Source organism: Phocoena sinus, chromosome 10 (genome assembly GCF_008692025.1).
Source record: "Phocoena sinus isolate mPhoSin1 chromosome 10, mPhoSin1.pri, whole genome shotgun sequence".
Lineage (NCBI taxonomy): Eukaryota > Metazoa > Chordata > Mammalia > Artiodactyla > Phocoenidae > Phocoena > Phocoena sinus.
The window spans coordinates 4,554,383-4,576,914 of NC_045772.1; the positions used below are offsets into that span (position 1 = coordinate 4,554,383).

Here is a 22,532-nt window from a genome sequence, read left to right on the forward strand (position 1 = left end):
TCCGGGTCTCTCCTCACCTCTTCTAGGCACTGCTTCTGCATGGTGCTTCCCCCGCCGGCTGGCTTGCCTCTTGCCTCGTACTAAGGCCAGGTGCAGCACAGAGGAACACAGAGAGCGCCAAACACTGTGATTCTGTTTACTGTCCATTTATTCACATTTCATGGATGGATACACTTCCTCAATGGGATCATTCAACAACTAATACAAACTGAGATTACATTGTCCGACGATTCAAGTATTTTAGAGAACGATTTCCGATTTAAAATAGCAAACAATTTATCCATTTGATTGCTGAGAAGTTTCCTGCCTCTGCCATAGCTGTGTCTGCATCAAACGGAGAGCCCTCAGCCTGGACCATCATTGCCACCCGCCACCGACACACAGAGGCCTTGTGCTCAGAACACCGAGTGGGAAGAAAAGTTTTGACGGGCTCCTCACCGTCACCAGCTGGACAAATCCGTTTCTACTGAAAAGCCCTCACTTCCAGAACGAGAATGGATCCTAGGGGTTTGGGAGTAAAGTCCTTTCGTCTGGAAATCTGCAAAGCCTTCAAGTGCACTGCGCCTACGTTTGGATTGTTCTGAAATATAAGGGTATCTGCCAAATGCTCAAAACAAGCAGCTTGTTTACCTTTAAAACTAAACCAAAAGAGCTGTCTCAGTGAAAACTGGTTCTGAACTCTTAACGGTAAAGTAGAATGTTAGTTTTTTTTGCTCTACCCCAGAACAGGTAGATATTTTTTGGCATGCAGCATATCAAAAATACAATTCAGAATTGCAACTGTAAAACAATAATCCTTTTAAGGAAAATCAGTCCATAAACAGACCTGTCCTTCCATGGAAAACACAATCTAAACTTTAAAAACTGGACACGCGTTTTAGCCTGTAATTCTAACAGTGAAGACATTTACACACAACATAACATTCAATGTTTTGCTTAATGGGAATGCTCAGAAGGAGATGAACAGTTTAAAAACAAAACGGCCACTGGGATACTCAGTGTTTGTCATGAGATAACACAGTCCGATTTAGAATTAAAGATACATACACCCTTTAGGCCACACTTATGACACACACTTTCTAGATTCTCAAACGAAAGACAAAAATTTTAGTCCACATTAAACACTTTAAAGCCTAATTGCTAATAATTTGTTAAAAATAAATCTAAACCCACGGGGCAGAACTGAGGTGTTACACAGGGGATGAAAAGGCAAGCCCTCCAGGGGCCAAGGAGCCCCTCCCCCAGTAACAATACCGGGACTTAGAGTTTACAGTGAAATCCACATACGCGTATTAGGCTCTTTTACACTAATACATAATTAAAGTGGAGACTGGCAAGTTCCTAAAGAGTAAGAGTGATTTTAAGAAAATATCACATTTTGACTTACGGTGGGCACATCACATTTCCCCCTGTAATCTTCACGGTAACAGTACAGTCTTAGCAAGAACTTGCAGGGAATGTCTGGAAAAAGAAAGCCACACGTATCCAGCAATTTAAAAAGACAAACTATTTTTACCCAGGGGTGGGGGGGTGGATGGGGGTGTGAAGAGTTAATCCAATCATGACTTTCGTGCCATTTTTGGTGAACATTCCACATCGCATGCAAAAGCAAGCAGAAGGATGCACTGAAGGGTCCCCGACGAGGTGTGTGAGCATTACTTCCTGGTGGGACCCGGGAGCACGCGCAGCTACGCTGTGACCTGCTGAGGTTTGTCCCCCTTATTTCCTCAGCCCGTTAGCAGCTGGATAACCCTAAGGTCAACAGGGCAGGGCCAGGGTTACTTTAACAGCATCCACCACCTGTTGACTGAACTCCTCACGAATACTCCCAGTTGTAAAAAAAAAAGAGCGAGGTGACCGCCCCTGCCCCCAACCTCACGCCACACCCGGGTCGATGCCACCCCCGCCCAACAGAGCGAGCGCCTCCCTCTGTGAGCGTCCGGACGAGGTCGCACACCGGGCAGCGAGCTGCAGCGCAGGCGTCGTGAGACACTGGCGCGACTACCTGACCTCAGGTGCTTAAGAGCGACACATCGCAAAATGGATTCCCCGCCTCCTGTACCTCTAAAAGTTAAAGCTTTTCTTCTTTTTAAATAGAAGCAGCTGTACTATCTACACTGATTTTGACTTTTTTTAAAGTCAGAGACATCACGTGCTGAAGATGAGAATATACGCATGTGAGCCCTTGGGCACGGACCCTGAGCCTTCAAACAGGATCATCCGGTACCAGCATTAAGTGATTCATGAGGAATGAACGAAAGTGGACATTTAGAGCTTTACCTCTAGTTCATATGACCAGAGTCTTCAAAGAACCCTGGTGTTAGTTACCTGACAGCTATGGAGAAGTGGCGTGGGTACTCGTGTGTGTGCCCATGGCTCCCTTCCAAATGGACGTACTGAATATCTTACTCTTTAAAAAGTAAATGGAAATTTCAGTATCGAATGCAGAATACACTGCTGTCTAAAAGTTAAAGGCAACATTTACACACACAGTTTTCTCTTCCATTTCCTTATTGCATGTTTCCTGGTTAGTTCACATGGCTCCTGTGTCATAAAACCCCTATGATTTAATAAGTTTAGGTTTCAGATCCACAGGGTTCACCATGGGACAAATAACCAAGAGCATATTCTCTTCCTTTTGTTGTATGCTTTAACGCTTTCTTTTCTGTAAGGGTCTACAGACTACAAATTTGTGCTTTTAAATCTCATTCCTGGCAATCCCCCCCACCCCATTTGTCTCCAGGGGGATACAGAAGTAAGAGCACCTCATGAATAAACCTACAAGACCAAAGAACAAGCTACTCATTTCCGTTTAAAATCAAACAGCAGTTCCAGAATCACAGTAAAGCAGCCGATGGGGTTAGAGGCCAGCGTCCACACGGAAAAAGCTGAAGGCGAACATTCAGCCCTCACATTTCAGCTGTAAAATAACACAATAAAGCAAAGAAACATCTCCGCCACAGCACAGCAGCACGGTTCACGTGGACACACATCAGCCAAGCCCGCCAGAAAGAAGGCCGCTACAGGCAAGCTCTCTTCTGGACACACCGCCGTGAAAAGCCGCGCCGGGGGTGGCAGCTGACCCCAAACCCCTGGATCGGAAAAGCCTTTGGGAAATCTAATCGATACCCTGATTTCAGTCCATTAAGAAATCACCTGTGGTTAGTTTAATAAATGAACATTAAAAATCTTCCAAAAATTTCCTTTCAAATGTATTTCACACATTAGACAGTTCTTAAGAAGGGAGAATACAGTTTCTTGACACTCAACGTTAAAGGTTTTATTGGCCATATTAATCTTCCTCACAAAACTTTTAAGTTATCTGTAAGTCCTAGAATGTCAAAGTAGGAAGAGAAGAAAACTAAGTTTAGGGGGCGGTGGGGAAGCAGCAACTTGGCAACCACTCCTCAGCCGAAGCGTGTTCAGGCATCCTTTTTCTCCTGTAAAATTCTGTGCAGCTCATCTGCATCCTCGCTTGTTTTTACCCGAATTAACATGGTAACTGGGGTGGTGGCGTTCTTCTCATCGATGGGTGGGTTTGGAACGCACACAATGAGCACGTTGTTTTTCCCCGTGCGAGCACACGGCATATTGGGCGGGATCAGAACATTGAGCAGTATGTTGCCTGCATTTAAACACAGGGGAAAAGCGCATCAAAACACATAAACTATAGTCCGCGAAACTACAGCTTTAACAGGCTAAACGTTAAACACTGGAGCAACTTATACTTAATGGAGCCACAGGAATGTCCCAAGGACGGCCACAGTTCCCTGCCAGACGCCAGCACGGTGTCCCCGAGAGAGGACCGTGGGCCTCTGGCAGGAAGTGGACTGGGCCTCCCCGAGGAGGACCCACCTTCTGCACACCTGCCCCAAGTCTCCCACAACCATGGCAGCAGCCCTAAACCAGCAGCGCGTCAGAACACACTGTGCTTTCTTGCACTGCAGAAAAAACACGCCAGCATGACGTGGAGGCCTCACTATGTCATTCGAACACAGAACGGTCCGCGGAAAAACGGCTCTGTCAGAGGCCAGCACCGCTCACAGGGTGAGAGTGATGTCGCTATGATAGTATCACAAATTAGTCAAGTCCACAGGAAAGAAGACACAGAAGTTTCTTTCCAGGACACAGTCTGGTGTAGTCTGCCACCACCGACCACTTCCCCTTAGACCCGCCCTGCGCCCAGCCACTACCTCTTCCTTTCAGAGGGCTGTTTTATGAGCTCAGCCACTACCTCTTCCTTTTAAGGGTAAAGCTGGAGGACGGGGTGAAGGGTGGACAGCAACGAGTTAATGAATATTCGGCACATAAAAAGGATTCCTTTAAACAGTTCGTTTCCCTTGAGTGTTTACTAAACCATCCGATTTACCTGTAGCTTCTTAGTCACATACCTAGCACAAAGGAAAATGAAGACCATTTCGGTTACTTCTTGGCAATAGCTTTCAATACATCCAGGTTTTCTTATACACTACTACCCTGGTACTCGACTAAATCTATAATCAGTAAGTACAGGATGAATTTGGCCTGAACAAACTCTATTCCGTTCCAAAGAACACATTAATATACTTGAAAATCTCAATGACTAAATCAGCAAAGGGCTTTTACATACTGTGTGATTATGATTACTTTGTACCACCTGAAAAAAAAGATACCCACCTAAATTGGTGTCTGCCCGCACTAAAAGCTGTGTCTTCTGATTAGCCGTAGGTTTTAAATGTAGAGTGCCTACACCCTTCTCTTTAAATTCATTGTCTTTCTTGTAAAATAGTTTACACCTACAGAGAAAAATAATAGGTATGATCAGACACTCAATGACAGATCAGGACAGTCACACAGTTTTCTAACAGCCCCTGTTCACACCTGTGTGGAAGTCTGTTATTAAATGACAGCAGAGGAAGCTTAGGAAGAGCCTTCTACTGACCCAGATCGGGTCTGGACACAGGCAGGTAAGAGAAGCTGGTGAGACAGGCTGGAGTCCCTCCGTATTTTTTTCTATTATACAGTGGGCCCTATACAGCTCTTTAACGCTTCTGAAACCATCTTTTCTCAAAAGTCAGTCAAAATCACAGCCAAGCATCCCACACCTCCCTGACGTGCTCCTTCGGCCCTGAGCTCAAAAGAACTGACCTGGTCCTTAAAGAAGAGGAACAAATAGAGAACACACACTCTGCCACACAAACACCACCCCCCTTTCCTACTTCTTATTTTTGAATTCTCTTCAGGACTCCTTCAATTTTTGATATCCCAAGATGTTGAAATAAGTCTGGAAAACATGCCTAAGCAAGGCCTAAAATAATGCTGTCAAATGTTTCCCCAGCCTCCTGTCACACATCTCCTTAGGTTATTAATAAACAAAACTACTGCCTGTTCCTTTGATTTACTCTGATTAGAAAAAAAAAAACCTTGGGAATCCCCTGGTGGTCCAGTGGTTAGGACATGGCGCTTTCACTGCTGGGGCCCGGGTTCAATCCCTGGTCGGGGAACTAAGGTCCCGCAAGCCGTGCGGCGTGGACAAAAAAAAAAAAAAAAAAATCTCAAGTCAGGGTCATTCTTTTTACCTCACCTGTGTAATTAAATTTTTTAACAGGCAAAAGGAATTGCTGGTCTCTTTTAAAAGTTCTCAAAAATAAACATCATTTGGGAATCCCACAGGATTTGGTGATTCACACTATAAAAATTGCTGACTTAAGTCTGCAATGTTTGTATTAGAAAAACACATCCAGGGAAGCTTCTAAAAGGGCACAAATGTTTTTCAGTAAATATCTTTGTTAAAAAGCACTAATTTCACTGAGAGATAATTCAAAATTTCTCTTCAGCCTTCTACTGAAATCAGCAGCTCTCATTAGACAAACAAAAAACAAAAACCCCAAACCAGCTCTCATCATTGAGGGAAAGATAAAGTATTTACACATCCTTAACGGGAAGGAATGGCTGCTATGGAGAACTTTTTGGCTGTGAGAAAATCCACGAAGGTTAATGTGTCTCTAGGAAGGAATCCGAGATGCCACCTAATTTAAGAGCAGAAGTAAAACCAAACCTCAAATCAGTGACTAGGTGACTGTCTTTGTAGGGGAAGGAGGAGGGGAAGAGAAGAAAGGAGAAAAAGGGAGAGAATGATGAGATGAGACTGGGGCAGGAAGATCAGAAAGAAAAGACTGTCTCTAAAGCACCTGAAAAGAAGAAGAGAGCTAAATTAACAGAAAAGAGTAGGATACGCCCAGCAGGACATTTTTAGAGTCGGATTATTTTTAAATAAACAGGCTAAGAATTCTTCCTTGTTCCAATTCAAAGAATGGGCACAGCCTGACCCCAGGATGGGACGCCCAGTAAGTCCTGCAAGGACAATGTCACCTGCGCTCTCCAGCCAGAAGCCTCTTTCCACGTCTTTGCGAAGTGGAATTCCCGTGACCATTACTTACTTTTTGGAGTAAAAAGCATCTTCTTCTTTTACTTCAGTAACTACCACTTTGGGGGGCTCATCACTGTCTTCTTCATCTCCACCTTTTATAAAGACAACACTAACTCAGTAAGATGCAAATCAAGAGCTTGAAAATGTGACAAAAGAAGTTCGTTACCTACCCCCCCAACCTACAAATTCCATGTAAGCTGATACAGAAACTGAAATACAATCTAATCGTGTGGGGGCGGGGATAAGGAGGCACTCACTGGATTTCTGCAGAAAGCCTTTGAATCCAAGTGTCTGCGCTTGTATTCAGTGAACAGGCAAACTCACACAGGAAAACAATCAGTCAACACTCACACATACTCAGATTACCCACTGGGAAATAAAAATCTCAGATGGGCTTCCAACACTTTCATCCCCGAATGCTCCTGCGGCTGTAGCTGCATCACGCCAAGGAACAACCAATGAGAGCAACGACCAAAGACAATGGAGAAAATAACAACTTTACAGGACAAGTTGTCAGAGAAATTAGTCCAAAGCCAACTGGAAGCAGTTAAGCTCTGTCTGGGCCACCAGCCCCTGGACATGCTGGTACCACGGGCACCCTCCCAGGCTGAGTCCAACAGCACTTCCCTTCCCTCCAGTGCCGCAACCTCAGGGGAGAGCTAAGTCACTGCTGGACACAAATTACAATCCCCTTAAGGAGAAGGCAACGGCATAAAACTGACTAGCGACTAAGAAAAAGTTCTGGTGCTCAAACAATTCAGGTCACAAGCTCATTTCGATTTTAAGAAGGCACTCCTGAGTTAGGCCCTCCAGCGTGGGGCCCGGGCATCTTTTTTTTTGGTACGTGGGCCTCTCACTGTTGCGGCCTCTCCCGTTGCGGAGCACAGGCTCCGGACGCACAGGCTCAGCGGCCACGGCTCACGGGCCCAGCCGCTCCGCGGCATGTGGGATCCTCCCGGACCGGGGCACGAACCCGTGTCCCCTGCATCGGCAGGCGGACTCTCAACCACTGCACCACCAGGGAAGCCCCGGGCATCTGTTATTTAACAACCTCTCCAAGTCTTCCTGTGCGTGAGATGTGTTAACCGCAAGATAAGGAATAAGTGCTTTATGGAGGGGCATCCTGCTGACATGGAGACTTAATTCAAACTCGACATCCCTTCCACAAGCGGCAGAGTCCCTGTGACTATGACAGACTCTCCCTCTGTCGTAGTTAGGGCAGAGAAGAGGGGACTTCTTTATTCTATGCTTTGCCCTGGAGGGCCCTTACCTGAGGATACAGGTGAGGAGGGCAAGGCAACATAAGGAGAGTTTCCCTCCAGGTAGGAAAACAGTATTTAATGGCCCACTAGCAATTGCAGTCTTCCTTCTCAAGGATCAATATGCTGATGCCTGAGAGATATACTTTTAACTGCTTATAAGTAAGAGCCTACATACACAGTTTGTTCACAACCACCATGTGGTGAAGAGGGATTATGATACAACCCCTCTTTTCAGGGAGCTAAGAACCACATAGGGAGTGGAGGGGCTGGGATTAAGGCCTGGTTTGGGGCACTAACATGACACACCACAGAAACTTCTAGAAAGGTGGCTGCAATCCAGACTCATCTTGGGAAAACACTGTCAATTTGTTCCCCCACAGCTATGAAGTCTACCTTTTTCAGAGTAGAGTATGGTTTTGCCGTGTGAATTTATTTATAAGCAAATCTCTTAAAAACAAACAATTCAGTGAACGTCCATCATGAATTTTTCAATAAAATACTATTTTTTTAATGGAAAGCCAAGTATTTGATAATTTTCAAAGTCACTATGCCAGATGTTTTTATATTATTTTTATTTTTATACTCTTAATCCTTAAAATAACCCTACCAAATTGGTCTTGCTCCATTTCATGAATAAGGAGACAGACTCAAAGGAGTTAATCAGCTCTCACGTCGGGGAAATGATGGAGCTGTGACGCGAATCCAGATCCACCTCGTGCACAAGGCTACACTTTTCCCACCTAATCCAGAGCCCCCACAGACCCTGAAGACTTCCAGGGCTGACTCCGGGTTTACCTTTGCAGTCGCTGCTGGCACCTTCTGCTCGGCTCTCCAGCGTTTTAGTGGAAAATGGTGAAGAAACTGGTTTACTCTGGGTAATATCTTTGCCAAACAAACTGGAGTTTCCAGAAGAAAATGAAAATCCAGTCAAGGGGCCAGAGTTTAAGGAGCCCAAAACAGAACTATCAATTTTCTTGCCGAAATTAAATGAGGCACTTGTTGCTCCTAGTGACGGGTCCTTGTTCTTTTCAGACACAGCCTCCACCTTCTTTTCAGACGTATCCTCAGTTTTGTTGCCATGAAACAAAAATGTTGACTCTTGCTGTAATTCTGTTGAACCAAACAGGGAAGGAGGCTGTGTTTCAACTGATACTTTGTTGGTTTCACCTTCAGAATTACTGCTGCCACTGTTCCCATGTTGCTGTTCGATGTTTGCTAAGTATTTCTCATAGTCTTTAAAGATAGGTGTCAGATCACAGAGCGGGTTCGTGTTCACGTGCTTCACGATCCAGTCCCGAACAGAGCAGTTTAAGGCCGCCAGCTGCTTATGATAGGCATTCCTGGGGCGGGCGGCACTGGAGGTAAGGCCAGAGGAGGCAGGCTGCTGGCTGTCGCCATTAGTTTTGGGATTTGAAATCTTTTTTTCGACCAAGGAGGTAGGGCCATTTACAGCAACAGACCCTACAGGAAATTACAGTTTTAAGAATTTATTCAGAAGCTGATTTAATTAAGTCATCTTGATTTTCATACCACTCTGTCTTCGTATTTTGTGCTTTTACTGTATCCCATTTTTGTGACAGTTCAAGAAGTATGTGCACGTATAGTATTTGGAAACTAGTTATTACAGAAATCAAATCAAACATTATATATGTGAATATATCTATTTTTTACATGCTTGCATTAAACAGCTATAATTTTAAAATAATCTCTTCCTTCAAAAGGATGGCTTTTTTTTACCTAAAACTGTCAAAATACTATGTTAGTACAAAACTTAATCCCCAAGGTTGTAAGGAGGAACATATATTAATGCAGTTAAAATCTTAATAGAAAGTACTTATCTTAATCACACTAAACATTCTGCCTAATTTAAATGAAACAGTACATACTCTTAGAATAACTAGCTAAGTATAATCCAATGAGTCAGGATCATTTCTAAGAACCAAAGATTTTAACCCATGATCCCATTCTCTGTTGTTAATCCCAAGACTTCTTGACCAATCCCCTCAAAACAGGATTAGGCAATCAACATGTCCTGGGCAAAATAAATCCAGACTGGGAACAGTAAGGTATGTGGCACACAGGAAATTCTTGGTACATTTATAATGAATGAGGGGGTGGGATGGGAGGCCTTTACAGAGGGTCTGCTAAGAGCTTCTTTTTCTCCTTTGACCCTTAGGTTGATTCTGAGGTCATTCTCATTTCGCAGTTGAAGATTTGGAGGCTCAAAGGTTAAGGAACTTCACCGAGGTCACACAGAGCTGGTAACTGGCAGAACTGAGAACAGAACCCATGTCTATTTTGGCCTGTGCTCTACTCAGTTACTCTGTAAAGAGCCAAAAGCTCCCTAACTTCCATCCCTTTCACCATTACCCTGTTTTTGCTCATACAGCCTCAGGACCCAGAAAAAGTACAAGAAAAACATCTCTGAAAGTTATTTTTCATAGATCCTCTTTACACAGATGTGACTCGGGGGAGAAGAACCTACTCACCAAAGGTGGCCTTGGTCTCGGTCGCTGTCCTTGCACTGGAGAAGGGAGGGGCACTAGTTATGCTGTTTCCATTTGACAGTCCTTCCAAAGGCTTCCCTTCAGCGCCATTACCAAATCCAGAAAACCCTCCTCCTCCAGAAGGTATGACCAAACCTTTAAAATCTTTAAAGGCCCCTCCACTATCAGACTGAAATATAAAGAAAGAGCACACATTAGATAACTCTACTTTTTTGTCTCCAAATAAGCAAGTGAATGACAGTATCATCTTGGCTAAATAGTACCCAGAATCCTTATGCAACCAGCATTAAAGGAAACTACCAGCACAAGCAGAAACAGAACATGGATTTTACTCATAACAGCTTTGCAGCCCGAAGCTGCCTTCCTAAAACAGGAAGGACAGATGTAATTTACAGTGAAATAATGTTTTAAAATATATTTACGATATAAAAGGTTAAAAAGACTAATTCAAATAAATTGATGGACTCACCACCGAGGCACAGAACTGTAACTAAAAACACATTCTCAACACAACTAAACCCCAAATGAAAGATTTTTCATATATTACTCAAAGACCCTTTGCCTAAGAAAGTTGTAGAAACATCAAGTGAGGTTAATTAAAAGTACTTTACCCAGTACTTATAATTTCCTAAGAAGTTTTGCTGCTTTCAGCCTGCTTTCAGTATACAGGAACTTGCAAAGTTGACTGAGTCCCAATTCTAGATTTTCTGTTAGCTGAGAAATCCAGAGGCAACATTTTTTTTTTTTTTGCGGTACACAGGCCTCTCACTGTTGTGGCCTCTCCCGTTGCGGAGCACAGGCTCCGAACGCGTCAGGCTCAGCGGCTATGGCTCATGGGCCCAGCCGCTCCGTGGCATGTGGGATCTTCCCGGACCGGGGCACGAACCCCCGTCCCCTGCATCAGCAGGCGGACTCTCAACCACTGCGCCAACAGGGACGCCCCAGAGGCAACATTTTATTCCCAAGGTTTTCTCTGCTTTCTTTAGCAAGGTCATTCTCGCAGACCTATCCTGCTGTTGGTAGCTCTCTCCCATCTCTAACCCAAGATGCTCTGGAAATGTTTGGCATGCCTTATGAAATTCTAACGCTGCTCTCTGCCCCTGGGCTGTGGTCTGCACTGTTTCTGCCTCTTCACTGTCACTTGTCCACAGCTGGCCCGTCCCTCTTTGAGCCTGTCTCCCCTAGGCATCTCGTTCTTCATCATGAGTTTGCACTCTCAGACGTCTTCTCATTTCCCCTGGCTTCAACCTCCTGATGGGGAAATTTCTCAGAGCTGCACCCACCTCTCACACCACTTCCTGTTCTGAGTGGCCAATCAGTACACCTAGTGGTCTCCTAGAGAACTCCACTTGGATGTACCACAGGCCCTTGAAATACATTTTTCTTTTTCCTTTTTTTTTTAAGAGATGTGCATGGCAGCCCAGATGGCAGGAGAGTTTGGGGGAGAATGGATACATGGATACGGGGCGAGTCGCTTTGCCGTGCACCTGAACTGTCACAATGTTGTTAACTCGCTACACCCCAATATAAAATAAAAAGTTTAAAAAAAAGAGAGAGATGTGCAATTTGTTTATTTTTTTGGCCACACCTGGAAGCGTGTGGGATCTTAGCTCCCCGACCAGGGCTCGAACCTGCACTCCCTGCATTGAGAGGCGGAGTCTTAGCCACCAGACTGCCAAGGAAGTCCCGAAATACATTTCTAAAACAAAATCGATCACCTCCTCCCTAATGAAGCCGCCCCTCCCCCCGGTATCTTCTTCATGAAGGAGCCGCCAAATGTAACTTAGCTCAACACCTACATCCAGCCAGTCACCAGTCTTAAGAATGAAATCAGGCCAGAAAAGAACTCGGAATAAAGAAAAACTGAACAGAGCCACCACAGAACATGCAGTTCTGTAGGTTTATTCCGAGGATGCCACCCAAGATGTTCAAACCAGCCTCTCCCGCCTGACGACAGATGTCCAGGTCACCAAGACAGCACTCAAGTGTCTGGAATTTATTTGAGGGATGAGGACTGTACTGGGGAAGAGATATTAAACATGGAGCGATGGCTGAATACTGACCACATGATTTCAGTTCACGAGTTATAACTCATCTTTTATCCTTTGGAACACAGGAATGAAACATTTTAATATACCATATTATACTAGAAGGAAAAACAAAATGGGCAACGCTTCTATTATTCTCAAAGGTATCAGCCTACCCACAGCTCGATCCTAGGGAGCAGACACACTTTGAGAATATCCTGCATTTTCCTTTCTTACTTCCAACACCCACTTCCCTTGTTTCCTACTGCTATGCTCTTTTCCCTCTTCATACTGTCACTCAACTCAAATTTGTCTACATCTGTATCTTATTTCTGCAATTGGATAAGTTCCCTTTAAGGTACAGATCTCTTATTTACTTATTTATTTTTTCTTCTTTAATATAAATTTATTTATTTTATTTAATTTATTTTTGGCTGAGTTGGGTCTTTGTTGCTGTGCGTGGGCTTCCTTTAGTTGTGATGAGGGGGGAGCTACTCTTTGTTGTGGTGTGCGGGCTTCTCATTGTGGTGGCTTCTCTTGTTGTGGAGCACGGGCTCTAGGCGTGTGGGCTTCAGTAGTTGTGGCACATGGGCTCAGTGGTTGTGGCTCGCGGGCTCTGGGGCGCAGGCTCGGTAGTTGTGGTGCGTGGGCTTAGCTGCTCTGTGGCACGTGGGATCTTCCCGGACCAGGGCTGGAACCCGTGTCTCCTGCACTGGCAGGTGCATTCTTAACCACTGTGCCACCAGGGAAGTCCCAGATCTCATATTTATTATCTTTTTCTATCTCCCATGGTCTACACCAAGGATTTTCACAAGTGCACTAGGCATTTTAAAAAGCATTTATTAACAACCCAATCAAAAAATGGGCATAAGATCTAAACAGACATTTCCCCAAAGAAGACATACAGATGGCCAACAGGCACATAAAAAAATGTTCAACATCGCTAATTATTAAACAAATGCAAATCAAAAACTATCAATACAATGAGGTATCACCTCACGCCGGTCAGAATGGCCACCATCAAAAAGTCTACAAGTAATAAATGCTGGAGAATGTGGAGAAAAAGGAACCCTCCTACACTGTTGGCGAGAATGTAAATTTGTGCAGCCACTATGGCGAACAGTATGGAGGTTACTTAAAAAAACTAAAAACTACCATACAATCCCACTCCTTGGCACATATCCGGACAAAACTATTGATATAATTCGAAAAGATACTTGTACCCTAATGTTCACTGCAGCACTATTTACAAGAGTCAAGACAGGGAAGCAACCCTAATGTCCACTGACAGATGACTGGATAAAGATGTGGTATATATATACATAATGGAATGTTACTCAGCCATAAAAAAGAATGAAATAATGCCATTTGCAGCAACATGGATGGACCTAGAGAATATCATAGTAAGTGAAGTAAGCCAGACAGAGAAAGACAAATATGATATCGCTTATATATGGAATCTAAAACAATGATACAAATGAACTTCCCTACAAAACAGAAATACGACTCACAGACTTAGAAAACAAACTTATGGTTACCAAAGGGGAAAGGTGGAAGGAGGGATAAATTACGAGTTTGGGATTAACATATATACAACACTACTATATATTAAGTAAATAACCAACCAAGGAATTGCTGTACAGCACAGGGAATTATACTCAATATCTTTTTTTTTTTTTTTTTGCGGTACGCGGGCCTCTCACTGTTGTGGCCTCTCCTGTTGCGGAGCACAGGCTCTGGACGCGCAGGCTCAGCGGCCATAGCTAACGGGCCTTGCCCCTCCGCGGCATGTGGGATCTTCCCGGACCGGGGCACGAACCCATGTCCCCTGCATCGGCAGGCGGACTCTCAACCACTGCGCCACCAGGGAAGCCCTATACTCAATATCTTGTAATAATGAACTTAACAATGAAAAACCATTATATGTATTAAAAAAAAAGACATTCTTAATAGATTACATAAAAGACAGTAACTAAAAAAAAAAAAAGCATTTATTCATTTGACTGCTCCCAGAGGTGGAAATATTCTACAGCTCAGAAATCAAGTTAGTATTTAATACCAGAAGCTGTAAGAAAACACTCACTTCAAATCCAACATTCCTACGCTTCGCTTTCTTTATGGCTCTATTCTTCAAGACTTCCTCACTGGCCACCGAGAATGTTCCCACCTGCAGGAGTATACAAATTAAACAGCAACAAGATAAGGCCAGAAAGGAGATAAAATGCTGAACAAAAAAGCTAGACCAGACAAACTGATCGATATCTTCTGGTTTCTTTTTGTTTTGGTTTGGTTTTTTTTCCCCGGTACACAGGCCTCTCACTGCTGTGGCCTCTCCAGTTGCAGAGCACAGGCTCCGGACGTGCAGGCTCAGCGGCCACGGCTCACGGACCCAGCCACTCCGCGGCATGTGGGATCCTCCCGGACCGGGGCACGAACCCATGTCCCCTGCATCGGCAGGCGGACTCTCAACCACTGCGCCGCCAGGGAAGCCTTCTTCTGCTTTTTAAGTAACACAAATTATGGAGAGGGCACGTTAAAGTTTACGTCTAGTATCTTGTGAATTCCAGTGCTAGTTAGGCGAATCAGAAACCTTCCAGAAACTACAAATCCAGACTTTATCACAATTCAGAGACAAGAGCGCATACATCAAAGTTCTTAGAAGACCAAGACCATCAAAACTTTGGTGCAAAGCTGTTCATGATCAATTCTTCCAATATTTCAAACATATTCAAAGACATTACCCAGATGCCCAAATCTAATCTCTTACAACTATGGTTTTCAAACATAAATTTTATGTTCATAATGCATATTATTTTAAAGAAGAGCTTTGCCCATTTGTCCATGATCCAGAAGACCACTGAGACGGGGACTCTAAGTAACCTGTTGGAAACCTGCTGAAAATCTTTCGCTTTACTTCAACCCTTCTTTTTACCCTGGAGGAATGACATAAAATATTTTCTGTAAAAATTTCTCATCTGTACTTATTTCAGATAATGCTAAACTTAAAGAGATCTCTACACCCACAGAAGGGACCATTTGGCTACACCTGACCCAAATTAAATGTAATGTCCTTCCACACTCATTTCATTAGAATCTGTCCAAATGGAAGTTTTTTCATTCCTGAAGTATTTTAATGTCAAAACAAATCATTATATGGTAGGCCCAGAATGTAACTGTGCCTAAAACCTGGAAAGAACTAAAGTTACCAAACACTTGCTTAAAAAGTACCAAGTCAGTCAGAATCGTTAAAAGCTCTTTTAAAAGCCCATACTTGTGATTTTGGTTTCCCCAAACATAGCAGTACACATATTTGTAAAGGAAAAAATATTAATATTAGAAAACAGATGGAGAAAGAAGGAGAAGAGCAGCCTAAGAATTATCTTGGAAACACTTTTGCAAACTCTTGAAAATACACGTCTGTTTTGTAACCGAGCACACGTCTACTAACTGGAAAGGCTAACTTCGTGCAGGTTTCCTTAGTGAACTGGCCTGGGAGCGTCAAACTGCTGATGCGGCACTTTAGAAGTGCAGCCGTGTTCTATTCTTTGTAAGACAAAAATTAAAAGATTTCCTCAGGGAAGACCATTTTTATTTTGTTAGGAAAGAAACTGGGCCATCTAAATTCTATTCCTATTAACGCAGTTGTTGGGGGGTGGGGGATGGGGAGTGTCTTAAGAATATGAAATAAAATGGGCCTCCAAGCAGCATTACATTACAGTAAAGGAGGCGACCTCAATCTTCTAAAATCTAAAACTGTGAGCATGGCAGACTAAGACAGTGGCGGTGAACCTCTTTTCAAGTTCGAGTGCTGGCACTGTGCTAAGTTTATGACTGGATCATTCACTCACCCTACAATCTGGGCTAAAACCATGGGCTTGGAATGCTCCAACGAAGTGCTACATGAAATTCAGGAGGAAGGTGCTTCTAAAGGAGCAGAGTATTTAGGCAACAGTTGCTAACAGAAAAGCACACCCAAATGTCACCAATTTCTAGACTAAGTACAGATCATAAGAAACCAGACTATTTCCAGTTCTGGATGTTCTTAAAAAGGCCTTTTAATTTTACCAGAGTCTCCATGAGGAATCCCAAAATGAATTTAAATTTGGAAGTACAAGGAAATCATTCTTAGGGAAATTATTTCTTACCTCTTCTGCTTCATCTTCTTGATCCCAATTCCTATCCGTCAATTCCTTCTCGGCAATTCTTTTGGCCATTTTTTCGAACCTAAAAGCAAAAAGATTAGAAGTAGTAAGTTTACTTTTCTAGAATATGATTTAACTCTTACAAAGAATTTTTAAAATTCACTCTAGCATGAAATGAGATTAAAAACATTCCTGATACCAGTGGGCACTGCTTTAACGAGAACTCTGTCGCACTGTGGGGCTCCTAGTGTCACGAATCCAATAAAGATTACTGGAGGAGGCAGTGAGGTCCTCTAAGGCACAGTGAACAATATACTAAATCAACTGCATTTGAAAAACTTACAATGAAACACTGATTTTTAAAAACCAGAAATCTAAAGAACTGAATAATAATCAACAAATACTTAACTAACTTATTCCATGCAACTTATACTTACAGAGTCTTGCTACAGGCAAGACATTTTTAATATTTAAAATTCTCTTAAGGATGATAAAGTACAACCTTAGTTAGGAATCTGAATAAGGTATTGGAAATACCTACCCAACATGAGTACAGATGGTCCCTGACTTACAATGGTTCGCCTTCCAAGTTTTCAAGTTTACAATGGTGTGAAAGCAATACGCATTGAGTAGAAACCTTCTTTCAGATTTTGATCTTTTCTCAGGCTAACAATAGGCGGTATGATATTCTCTTGTGATGCTGGCCAGCGGCAGCAAGCCACAGCTTCCAGTCAGCCAGCCACGCCATCACAATCGATATACTTACAACCATTCTGTTTTTCATTTTCAGTACACTACTCAATAAATTACATGAGATATTCAACACTACTATAAAACAGTCTTTATGTTAGATGATTTTGCCCAACTGTAGGCTAATGTAAGTGTTCTGATATCATTTAAGGTAGGCTGAGCTATGATGTTCGGTAGGGTAGGTGTATTAAATGCATTTTTGACTTACAGTATTTTCATCTTACCATGGGTTTATTGTGACGAAACCCCAACATATGTTGAGGAAGATCTCTATTCATTTTTAGGCTACAGACAAGTTGACAGTAATCTACTTCCCAAGACTGAACATTTAATTACCCCAAATTGCATATTTCTAAGCTAGGACATCATTTAAAAGTTTAAAATATGATTAATATGGATGTGTTAACATTCCTAGAATTTTTAACTCTTCAAAAATAAGCCATCAGGGCTTCCCTGGTGGCGCAGTGGTTAAGAATCCACCTGTCAATGCAGGAGACACGGGTTCGAGCCCTGGTCCGGGAAGATTCCACATGCCGCAGAGCAACTAAGCCTGTGCACCACAACTACTGAGCCTGCGCTCTAGAGCCCACGAGCCACAACTACTGAGCCCACGTGCCACAACTACTGAGCCTGCGCTCTAGAGCCCGCGAGCCACAACTACTGAGCCCACGTGCCACAACTACTGAGCCTGCGCTCTAGAGCCCGCGAGCCACAACTACTGAGCCCATGTGCCACAACTACTGAGCCTGCACTCTAGAGCCCGCGAGCCACAACTACTGAGCCCACGTGCCACAACTACTGAGCCTGCGCTCTAGAGCCTGCGCGTCACAACTACTGAGCCCACGTGCCACAACTACTGAGCCTGCGCTCTAGAGCCTGCGCGCCACAACTACTGAGCCCGCACTCCACAACAAGAGAAGCCACCACAATGAGAAGCCTGCACACCGCAATGAAGAGTAGCCCCCACTCGCCACAACTAGAGAAAGCCTGCGCGCAGCAACGAAGACCCAACACAGCCAAAAATAAAAATAAAATAAATTTATCAAACAAAAAAAAGCCATCAGCTCAACTCCTCAAAAACCATGGTGTTACGGGGAGGAATAAGAGTCAGGGATTGACAGTATTATCTCTACGAGCACTTATTCAAGGTGGGTACTTGTATCCATCCCTTAAAATTTCCAATTTATTTTGTGATCCTAAGATCATAAATCCTTTGCTATTAAAAACAGAAACAATCAATGGAGAGCTCCTCTGTGAGTGTTGTGCTGGATTCTTCCCTAACTTACCAGTTAAATGGACCAAAACACTCCATTTCCTCTGCTACTTACCTTGCCCAGGAATTTATTGATTAGTTTGGAACACTAGCCAGCATTCCTGAAAACCAGCCTAGCTTCCTTCCTATAGTCCTTCCCCAGTCTCATTTGCCCTCAACACCACAACCCACCAGAGTAAGTTTCTAGAACCTCCGGGTCATTAAGATACAAACTTACACAACAGGCCTCTTGCTTTCCAAGATGGCCCACACTCTGTCTATGGAGCGTGTATCTCCCTGAATAAACCTTCTTTCACTTTACTATGTCTTGCTCTTGAATTCTTGCCTGCATAAAGCCAAGAACACACACTTGGCGGCCATCCCAGGGACTCAGACATGACTTGGGATGTGACCATCCTCTCGCACCCCACTCTCTTTCCTGCAGCATCTTTTCTGGCACCCAATGCGGGGCCTCAAAGGCCATAATCTCGATCCACCTACTGGGCTATGGCTCCCCTCTGAAGGGTGGCTGGGCCTTCTCCTGAGCCATGTAGATTCGAGTAGCCCGTTAAGTGGCAGCTGACGTCGCCTGCAGGGTCTGGCAGAGAGCAGCTCTCTGGCCGTGAAGAAGCGCACTGAGGCCAAGGCTTTTCCCCCTCAGTCTTTCTCATTCTCCTATTGCTCTATCTCTTTGGACTTGAAAAGATCCACCCAGACGACCACCAAACATCCAAATTAAGACTGCGCGGCAAGTAACTGACAACTCGGTTGGGTCTAAAGAACTCCTGCCAGGGTGCTCATCTGGTGGCGCAGGGGTTGAGAGTCTGCCTGCCAATGCAGGGGACACGGGTTCGAGCCCTGGTCTGGGAGGATCCCACATGCCACAGAGCAACTAGGCCCGTGAGCCACAACTACTGAGCCTGAGCATCTGGAGCCTGTGCTCCGCAACAGGAGAGGCCGCGATAGTGAGGCCGCGCACCGTGATGAAGAGTGGCCCCCGCTTGCCGCAACTAGAGAAAGCCCTCGCACAGAAACGAAGACCCAGCAGCACAGCCAAAAAAAAAAAGAACAAACTTACACATCACCCATTGCATGTTAGTATCTATAAAATAAAATTCAAATGCTGGCATTCCGAAGTCCTCCAAAATCTGACCCCCTGTAGGGTAATCACATAGGGCCTTTCAGCTTTTAGTACTCTTCTAATAATCTCTCAATTTTTCTTTTACAAGTGCTTCTTTCTGATTACAGAATAAATGGTTTTAAAGTCCTAAATTCTAAAACATAAATGAGAATTAACGTAATTTTCATTCATTACCTGCAAATCCTCTTTTTTAATGCCTCCCTCCCAAACACTTGGTCAAGTTTTGCTATTAATCTTTGTCATCCAGAAAACAAACAAGGTACCCTTACACATAAATCCTTACTAAACTTGAACTGTTCAGAGGCCAGGTCTCTGTATGGATTCTTTTGGGCCACTTTCCTACTCAGTAACTAGCACCTCCACCAGAGGGCGGAAGAGGGGAGAATCTGAAACAGGCATTTTTTTGCTATCAACTATTAACTTAATAACTTAATAGGTATTAAGATTAACTGGCAAAAAGGGGTGGAGGTGAAAGCGCAACACCTGTGATAAGCGTAAAATTGTAACACCTAACTCATATCCACAACTGAAGAGACAATTGGCATACTGAAACAACCTAAATTAATGTAACTGCTTCTTGTTCCACCATATTTATCCCATCAATGACTAACCAGAGGGCGGGTATCTTTGTTTCACTCACTCATGTACCTCAAATCCACCCCCCCCCCCGCCCCCCCAATGGCTAATGGTCCGGCTGTTGCAGAATCAGAGATCTGGGGCACGATGTATTTGAGAAAATACTTCAAAATGCTAGAATACAGTTTTGCCATTTTGTTGCTGGAGACCTTAGGTAAATTATTTAATTTTTGTGCCTCAGTTTCTTCATTTGTAGAACAGGGAGGTGCTGTGAAATTTAAATGGGATACACAAAAAGCTTAGTTTAGAACAGTGCCTGGAACAGAGGAAGGACTCAATAAATATTATTAATGGAAAAAGTTTTGTTAGAAGCAAGGGCTACAAAATACTACTTCTCCTCCCTAACTTAAAAGCTGTAGTGTGGAAAAAGAATTAACTTGAATTATGAGTCTGGCTTTAAAAAATACGTTACCAAATCCATATTTTATTTCAAAGCATGATATTTCAGACAATAATCTTCTTTTTATGCCAGAAGAGAAAAAGGAAAAACATCCCTGTGAAGTACTTAACACAAAGTCTGGCACCTAGAGTCTTATGTGCTATTACGAAGAACTTAAAAAACATGTGGGCTTGTGGTTTAAAAGGCACCAAATTATGAAATGATTACTAGGTATGAAGCATACCTTGTGATAGCAAACTGAAACTTTTGGCAATTGGAGAAAACTTTATTTGTGCCCGACATAGTGAGGTATGCGATCTCTACCACCTGGTGCTGCCCCACCCTTGGGGTTTAACTTCAGTCCACACCAGTTTTAAGATGGAAACAGATGTGAACATACTCGACGGTGTGATGCCCGGAGGAAAAAGGGAACATGGGGCCGGACCCCGGAGGCTGAAACGCTAAGGAAAAACGAAATCTCTAACACTGCTTTTTTTTTATTTTTTTGCGGTACACGGGCCTCTCACTGTTGTGGCCTCTCCCGTTGCGGAGCACAGGCTCCGGACGCGCAGGCTCAGTGGCCATGGCTCACGAGCCCAGCCGCTCCGCGGCATGTGGGATCTTCCCGGACCGGGGCACGAACCCGTGTCCCCTGCATCGGCAGGCGGACTCTCAACCACTGCGACACCAGGGAAGCCCTCTAACACTGCTTCTTAATCGGACAGCCTAACGGGTAATCAGTGGCCTGAGACTGCAATAAGAAAGTGAAGCCAGACCAAGGAGGTGGTGGAAGGAGCTAAAAGAAAGAGACGAGTACCGAGAGGAACCGCTAGGAAATAAACCGAGGGGGCCTCGCCAGGACGGTCCCTGCCCGTTCCGGCTCCTGCCTCCATCAGGGCCGCAGGGGCCCTGCGCCCGGGCGGACCTTACCCAAGTCGGGCCCCGCACCCAGCTCCTCCCTCCCAGGGTCCCCATTCCAGGCCCGGGTCCCGCACCCGGATCCCGGCTTCCTCCTCCCAGACCCGGGCCCCGCACCCCGGCTTCCGCGCTCGGCCCCCGCCCCTACCGCGCCGCCCGCCCGCCTCTCACCTCGCCGGCGGCAACCGCGGCCCCCGCTGGGTTGTGGGTGCGGCGAAGCCCGGGTGCGTAGCGGCGAGCAGGTGCGAGGTCGCGGCCGCGGCGCTCGGGTCTGAAGCGGCGCCCGGTCGCTTCCGGTGCTCTGAGAGCCTCGAAGGATTCGGTGGTCGGCAAGCTCTGAGACTCAAACACCATGTCCCTCGGGGACCTCGTCTCTCTGCGTTGGGCAGTGAGGGGGAGAGCCGTCCGTTCAGCAGGAGACAGTTGGGAGAACGGCGGCCCACACGCCCCACGCCGCCATTTTCTAACTCGAATCTACCCCTCACGACCAATTCGAAAAAAAGGGAGGAAAGAAACGCCCGCGTCTAGCTACTACGCAAGTGCGCCGGAGCCTTGGTTTGCAGCTCCTCCTACGGCGGCAGCGGGGCGTCACGCAGCGCATGCGCCCAACTGCTTTGAAACGGCCGCCAGAGAGCTCCCCTCTCACGCATGCGCGCGCGCATGCGCGCACTCCACGCGCCTGCCTCTAGGGCAACGGGTGCCGGCGGCCAGGCGTTAGCGCGCGTTGGTCACGTGTCGGCGGCCGTAAGCGTTTGAGACGTCCGCTCGCCGGTCGCTGCTGGTGGTGGGCGCGGCTGGGAGTCGCGAGGCGCCAGGGAGAGCGTGGTCAGTCAGGGAGAGTGGCCGGGGCTCGTGGTGTCCGTGTATGGTGCTGGAGGGCTGAGGAGAGTTAGGCCGTGACTCCCAGAGACGTGAGTGAATTCGGGTAGCGTCGCGGCGGGCCGGGGGTCCGCGACGCGCCGGCTGCGGATGCTCGGAAGGCCTGGGATTGCGGATCCGGGAGGGACGGCCGCGGGCGTGGATGAGAAAACCGGACCCGTCCGCCGTTCCACGGCCACCTTGTATTTGTTTTCCGTGGTGGGTTCCCTAGAGGCCAAGTAACTTGCCAT

General features: G+C 45.2%; 1 protein-coding gene across 3 annotated transcripts; it reads right to left on the minus strand.

Moving 5' to 3' along the window:
* Nucleotides 1-130: 130 nt before the first annotated feature.
* On the minus strand, nt 131-22,005 carry NUP50 (nucleoporin 50). 3 transcript variants are annotated; one of them, XM_032646400.1, is made up of 8 exons: nt 21,595-22,005; nt 16,351-16,429; nt 14,289-14,372; nt 10,161-10,347; nt 8,467-9,132; nt 6,420-6,501; nt 4,657-4,775; nt 131-3,625 (listed from the first exon to the last, which is right to left on the minus strand). In XM_032646400.1, exons 2-8 carry the CDS (start codon nt 16,417-16,419, stop codon nt 3,423-3,425), a joined length of 1,410 nt encoding a protein of 469 aa, XP_032502291.1. In that variant the 5' UTR covers nt 16,420-16,429; nt 21,595-22,005; the 3' UTR covers nt 131-3,422. The 3 variants fall into 3 exon arrangements, with proteins under 3 accessions (XP_032502291.1, XP_032502290.1, XP_032502292.1); XM_032646399.1 differs by having other exon boundaries at nt 14,289-16,429; nt 21,595-21,962; XM_032646401.1 differs by lacking the exon at nt 14,289-14,372 and having other exon boundaries at nt 21,595-21,960.
* Between the last annotated feature and the right edge of the window lie 527 nt (nt 22,006-22,532).